The sequence below is a fragment of the Gossypium raimondii genome, chromosome 11, assembly GCF_025698545.1.
Source record: "Gossypium raimondii isolate GPD5lz chromosome 11, ASM2569854v1, whole genome shotgun sequence".
Classification (NCBI taxonomy): domain Eukaryota; kingdom Viridiplantae; phylum Streptophyta; class Magnoliopsida; order Malvales; family Malvaceae; genus Gossypium; species Gossypium raimondii.
This window is the reverse complement of record NC_068575.1, coordinates 27,009,746-27,016,741: the sequence shown is the minus strand read 5'-3', so window position 1 is coordinate 27,016,741 and position 6,996 is coordinate 27,009,746. Positions and strand designations below refer to the sequence as shown.

At 33.5% G+C, this 6,996-nt stretch overlaps 1 protein-coding gene across 1 annotated transcript; it reads left to right on the top strand.

The window, feature by feature from the left end:
- The first annotated feature begins 1,923 nt into the window (after positions 1-1,923).
- Positions 1,924-6,742, top strand: LOC105804283 (ABC transporter F family member 5). The gene is made up of 9 exons (XM_012636815.2): positions 1,924-2,898; positions 3,320-3,661; positions 4,577-4,717; positions 4,815-4,994; positions 5,114-5,269; positions 5,736-5,837; positions 5,932-6,060; positions 6,291-6,395; positions 6,487-6,742. Exons 1-9 carry the CDS (start codon positions 2,080-2,082, stop codon positions 6,580-6,582), a joined length of 2,070 nt encoding a protein of 689 aa, XP_012492269.1. The 5' UTR covers positions 1,924-2,079; the 3' UTR covers positions 6,583-6,742.
- Positions 6,743-6,996: the final 254 nt, after the last annotated feature.

Sequence of the window (6,996 nt, the reverse complement as noted above, 5' to 3'; positions counted from 1 at the left end):
GTTTCATAGTCCATACAATACTAGTGAAAGGATACCATTTGCTCTCTTATTTGAGCTATAATTCCACTATTGTGAGTGAAGTCATGCCATGTATAAGTCATGTACCTTACATACCAACTTTTGGCTCTTTACCATTAGAGCATAGGTTTTCACTATATCAAAGTACATAAGTTATACACAGACGGTCATTCACTTACTTAGGATAAAGGTATGTCACATTATGAATGTCACAAGTGAATGAATCCATAAATAGATCTAGGATAAATTTAACTTGGGGTCGATTGAACATATATAATTAGGGCTTAAATAATTTGAAATTAAGTTCACACTCTTCGTCTATTAATTACAATATTATTTAGTCATAAAGTCAATACACTAAAAGTGTCATGACTAAACTCCCCATTATATACTATTACGAAAGCAATTTAGGTTTATGCTTTATCCAATGACCTTGTAATTTGTGTGTTACCCTCATAGTATATCCTTAAGCTATTCTAGTTAAATTAATTCACCCAATATGATCATATTTTACCTCATGACCACCATCCCATCTTTCACAATGAAAAAGATTATTTCTAACAAATAGCAATAACAATCATTTGTCCCAAACGAACAAGCCATGGCTAAATTCCTATTTCATAGTTCATACAACGCCAATGAGAAGATGTCATTCACTCTTTGAACGAACCATGAATTCTACTATTGTAAATGAATCTATGCCATTCATATGTCATGTACCCAACATACCAACTTCTTTACCATTACAAGTTTAATGGGTTTATAAAAAAGTTCTTTACTATTACACAAGGGTGAAGCCAAAATTTTTTGTTAGGGGGACTGAAATTAAATTATATATTTTTATGATAGTAAAAATGTAATTTCACCATTTCAATTGTCTATATCTTTATAATTTTTAAAGAATTGAATCAAATTTTTATCAGGGGACAAAGTGCAATTTTACTATTACTAATTTAAAATTTTATAAATTATAAAGGGACTTAAATAAAAAAATTCCATTTTAGGGGGCACGACCCTCTGGCAACCCTTTAGCTCCGTTGAATTAGTGTCACTATTTATCAGGTAACAACTCAGTTGGAAAAAGATTAATTTATCATTTCTATTAAATTGTTATTATTATATTTTGATAGGTTTTGATCTTTTCTTAATTTTATATAATTTTAAATAAAAAATAAAAATTAACATACCAAAGATTAAATGTTTGTTTAATGAATTCATAAAAAAATTTTATTACTACACCAACAATTATTATTAATGCATTTTAAGAAAATTTTTTTACAAAAGCATTTTCTCTCACCCTCATCATGTATATATATTATATTTAAATTTGTGACTGAGTTGGTTAATTGTGTACCAACTCAATTGAAAAAGAACTAATTTACCCTTTCTATTATTATTATTATTATAACGTTTTATATTTCCATTTTTATATAATTTTAAATAAAAATTAAAACTAATATATCCAAAGATCCAATACATGTTTAATGGATTTATAAACTTTTATCAATACACTAATATTTTCATTCATTGAATTGGTGTCAAAAGTCAATTAGATTTGTAATAATGATATCCTTTCACCCGCATGATAAAATTAATTGAAGTATATTTATTATTCTTAATATGATATATTTATCTATTTAATTTTTACTCATAATTTAAACAAATTTTATCTTTTTAATTTTATAGATATTATATGTGTTGTTATTACTATTATTAATTTCAAATATTATATTTTATTATTTGTACATACTTATTTCTACGCAGTCGATAAAATTTTAGTTATACTTGTATATTTATTTATGAGACAAAATAAAACTAGATATTTTTAATTAATTAATTAATTTTCATTTTGGATGGACTACAACCATCTGTAGAAATCTCCCTCTTTCACCTGTATATCAATTGTCTCCCCTGCCCATCTCATCTCAACTGGTGGGCTGAGAGTTTCTCTTTTACCCTACTGGCTGAGAAACTCCCCCATTGCCTTTCTTCACACCTCTTTTCTTTTTCCTTTTTTCCTTTCATTTCCCATACTTTCCTTCACTTTCCCACCGCCCAAACATGGTGCTCTGCACAAAACTCCACCGTTTAGACCTTCGTTCAACATTCTTCACCTCTCTTCGCCCCTCGTTTACTCCCAATCCCTCCTCTTCAGTCTCCCCCAAAACCTTTAAATTTAGACCAACTAAAATAACTGCCCAAGTTTCCACTCTCAGCGTTGAAACCTCCGTTAAGGACCCTGAAAGCGACATTGAATCACTGTTTTCCTCCAATACAGAAGAAATTGATCGGAAACGTTCCAACAAGCAATCCAATACCGGTGCTTCGGGTATTTCCTCTGGTGTAAAGCTTGAAAACATTACCAAGAGCTATAAAGGAGTAACGGTTTTGAAAGATGTGAGTTGGGAAGTGAAAAAAGGCGAGAAAGTTGGACTGGTTGGAGTAAATGGAGCAGGGAAAACGACCCAGATGAGAATTATAACGGGACAAGAAGAACCCGATTCGGGGAACGTTATAAAGGCCAAATCAAACATGAAAATTGCGTTTTTGAACCAAGAATTTGAGGTTTCGATGAGCAGGACGGTGAGGGAGGAGTTTATGAGTGCTTTTAAAGAAGAAATGGATATTTCTGACAGGTTAGAGAGGGTACAGAAGGCGATAGAAGGGGCTACCGAGGATTTGGAGTTGATGGGAAGGCTTTTGGATGAGTTTGATTTGTTGCAGAGGAGGGCTCAGGCTGTGGATTTGGATGAGGTTGATGCTAAGGTTAGTAAGTTGATGCCAGAGCTTGGGTTTTCCCCCGAGGATTCCGATAGGTTGGTCGCAAGTTTTAGTAGCGGATGGCAGATGAGGATGTCACTTGGGAAGATTTTGTTGCAGGTAAAATTGTTGCTTTCATGCATATCTTTCTTGCTGCAAAATTGTTCTATTCATAGTTGCATAGGTTGTCTATGGTTTCTATTCTTTTTCTTGAGAAAAAGTTGGCGCAATGAAGATTTTGAGCCTTATTTATGAGTGATAAAGAGATATATACAAGTAATGTTCAAAGTGAAATTATTTACATTTTGCAGAAGTAATAGTTGTGATTGGTGGTTGGCTATTAATTTGACTATTAGCAGCTGAAATCACTTTGGCACCTGTTGATTGGAAGTTTAAACTTTGAATCGACCAACAAAATATTTAGCTTTCGAGATAGTTTTTGATGATGTCGAAGTTGTTAATTCATAGATGCATGTGTATGATGTGCAGAAAATTATATTGGCATTGCTAGCTGTTTGTTGACCTACATGTAATTTTGCAGGAGCCTGATTTATTACTTTTGGACGAGCCTACAAATCACCTCGACCTTGACACAATCGAGTGGCTTGAAGGATATCTCAACAAGCAAGATGTGCCAATGGTCATCATATCTCATGATAGAGCTTTTCTAGATCAGTTGTGTACAAAGATTGTGGAGACTGACATGGGTGTTTCGAGGACATTTGAGGGTAATTATTCTCAGTTTGTTGAGGCGAAGGCAGCATGGGTTGAAAGTCAATATGCTGCGTGGGAGAAGCAGCAGCAGGAAATTGAGCAGACAAAAGACCTGATAAACAGATTAGGAGCAGGGGCAAATTCTGGCCGTGCTTCTTCTGCTGAAAAGGTATTTTTGAGGGGGCATTTAGCTCTTTGAGGAATGGTAGCTGTCTGCTTTGGTCATTATACTGTAATGTCTGATGTGTAGTTTTACACCATTGAATGCTATCTAGTAAATAAGCATGTGTTGATGATTACATGAAGTTACTACCAGATTGTAAACCTGCTTGACTGAGTATTTTTCACATGGGTGCCTAAATTTTCATAAGATTTTTTTAAAATCATAGATGATTTTACTCTATAAAATTGATTGCATAAGGAAGTATGTTACCTAGAATGCAGGTTTTAGTTTGACTGAGTATATTGGGGTCATTTATCCCCCCAACTCTTAAGTGGATTTCTTTAGAATTCTAGGCTAGTTATGGTTCCTTAGGAAACTTTGCTGAAATTCAGTTGATACTTTTATATCATTCACCTAAAGTTGTTTGCTATATTATCCTACAAGAATTTCTTCTTTTCTCATCAAGTTTTCTAATCACTTTACCAAATATATTTCCATACTGGATCACATGAGTTGCATGGAACTTGTGAGGATGGAACCTCTGTTCTTTTCGCTGGTAGAGTTAATCTGCTTAAACAGTTTTACCTATGAACATTGGCATACCACATTGATTACTCTTTTTGTGTCTTTCTACTTCCATTTTAATTCTATTGTATAAAAGACCATTTCTTGCAAGTTTGCCTCATGAATGTTCTGTCTTCTTAAAATTAATTCTCAGTGTCAGTGCAGCTACTGACACATTCTTTTGGAGAATAAGGTTGTTTGTTGCTGGCTTAATGTTTCTGTTTTCTATCTTTTGGTTTTGATAGTGTTTGCTACTTAAAGAGTTAAAGGATCCTCAGTTCTTGTGCTTATATTCTTTAATCACTAAACAACTTTCTGGTTACGTAATTTCTCCTTGTCCTTTCTGACTTGTAACAGAAGCTGGAGAGACTTCAAGAAGAGGGCCAAATAGAGAAGCCATTTCAACGGAAACAAATGAAGATCAGGTTCCCTGAGCGTGGAAGAAGTGGGAGATCTGTTGTTACTATTAAGAATCTGGAATTTGGTTATGAGGATGAGGTAAGTTGAGATGTTTTGTGGGATGAAAAAGATGGTTTGGACTTTTTTTCTTTATTTAATCTTCTCATTTATGACAGAAACATGGTTTGTGTATCAGCTGCTAGTTAACAGGGCAAATCTTTCAATTGAAAGGGGAGAGAAAATTGCCATTATTGGTCCAAATGGTTGTGGAAAGAGTACTTTACTGAAGCTGATAATGGGCCTAGAGAATCCAAGTGGAGGTGAAGTGTTGCTTGGGGAGCATAATGTTTTACCAAATTATTTTGAGCAGAATCAGGTATTTGGCCTCTGAAATATATGTATACTGTGTTTCTGATCTTGCTGCTAAGTTGCTCAATTTTGCTTTTGAGCTAAAAAAATGCAAAGCATTGACTGAATTTAATGAACAAATTTCAGGCTGAGGCTCTTGATTTAGATAAAACAGTGCTTCAGACAGTGGAAGAGGTTGCAGAGGACTGGAGAATTGATGATATTAAGGGACTTCTTGGTCGTTGCAACTTCAAAGCTGATATGCTTGACAGAAAGGTTTCCCTTTTGAGTGGTGGTGAGAAGGTAATCTTAATGTAGAAATTTATATGTTGGATACTGTTTTGCTTTTATGGATTTCATTAAAAAAAATTGTTTTATGCTTATTCTCTTTCATATAATACTCCAATATTAGAAGGGGCATCCTATTCTCATGGGCCAAAAATATTATGTTGATGTTAATTCATAACATGGTGGTCAATTTGGCAATTTTCGGATACTTAGTTGAAGTTTTTAAATTGCCGGTTGTCATATTGAATTCAAATGATTTAGACATGCATGCTGATGAATTATGATACAAGACTAACATAATATGGTGCTCTTCAATGTTTCTGCATGTTAAATTCTTCCAAAGCTTCCTTTTTATTCTAAAAAAAAAGAAAATGTATTGTGAATTATATCTGTTGGATTTTGTTGTACATGTCTTGGCTACTTTAAGTTTCCTTGTTTAAAAAGCATGAACTTGAATTTTGTGTTGTCTGGTTTCATTTAGGCACGGCTTGCATTTTGTAAATTCATGGTAAAACCGTCAACCCTGCTAGTTTTGGATGAACCAACAAATCACCTGGATATACCCTCAAAGGAAATGCTAGAGGTTTGAGTTTTTCCTTACCTTTCTTTGTTCTCCATTTGTTTCTTTTTATCAAAATAGCAGCATATAACTCTGCAATCTCTCATTCTTCTATTAGGAGGCAATTAGAGAGTACAGTGGCACAGTCATTACTGTTTCTCATGACCGATTCTTTATAAAGCAAATTGTGAACAGAGTAGTGGAAGTGAAAGATGGGCATTTGCAGGACTATGTAGGCGATTACAATGTGAGTATGGTTGCCTTGAATGTCTGCTTGCATTGCTCTTATTTCCTTAACTTGTTTTCCTATCTGCATTTCTTGCCTCCTATATATTGATTACCGGAATGTGTCATCCAGTAAATTACTAAGTCGTCTTTATAATCCATGAGTTCATTGGTGGTATTTACCTGAAATATGCACGTTCAATGAGTCCTTTTCTTCTTCCCACCTGATTAACTGCTGCTCCAAATCAACAGTATTTTCTGGAGAAGAACCTTGAGGCAAGGGAAAAGGAGCTCGAGCGTGAGGCGGAGCTTGATGAGAAAGCTCCAAAAGTGAAAGCCAAATCCAAGATGTCAAAGGTAAGCTATATAACTAATACCCTTGTAATTCTTATTAGCATTTTCCGAACTGTAGAGGTTATCAGGATCTAATAAATGCGTCCCATAACAGGCTGAGAAAGAAGCTCAGAAGAAACAAAAACGGCAGGCGTTTCAAGCTGCGAAACAGAAGTCGAAAGGGCAGAAGAATGCCAAGAGATGGAATTGAAATGAAACATGAATTTTTAGGGTGTAAAATGGCTAGAATGTGGAATTGAGCACCTTCTGTATATAATAGTGTTGATAGAAATACAGTTCCAACTTCCAAGTTGAAGCTCTTGTATAATTAATTTATTTAAATATCAAGTTAATAAATTTTCTCTATTAAAGTATGTCAAAAATAAAATAATTTTATTTAATTAAAATATAGTTTAAGTCATTAAGTTTTTAATTTACGGATAAAAGTAAATGTATTTATGAATAATATTTTGGTAACATTAATTTGCATCTCTATCTATACTTTATAAAATCAAATTTATTAAAAGATCACACGTTGATAAAAATTCAATTTTCTCAAACGATATTAAAATGCACAATAAATATTCAATTTTATGTATAAAATCAATAAATAAATGAAAAGTCT

Bases quoted from the DNA above. Each gene is read 5' to 3' on its own strand.
- LOC105804283 (XM_012636815.2), top strand. From the start codon at position 2,080: ATGGTGCTCTGCACAAAACTCCACCGTTTAGACCTTCGTTCAACATTC. The intron at 4,718-4,814 runs GTAAGTTGAGAT...TTTGTGTATCAG, and splicing joins AATTTGGTTATGAGGATGAG to CTGCTAGTTAACAGGGCAAA. The intron at 5,270-5,735 runs GTAATCTTAATG...GGTTTCATTTAG, and splicing joins TTTTGAGTGGTGGTGAGAAG to GCACGGCTTGCATTTTGTAA.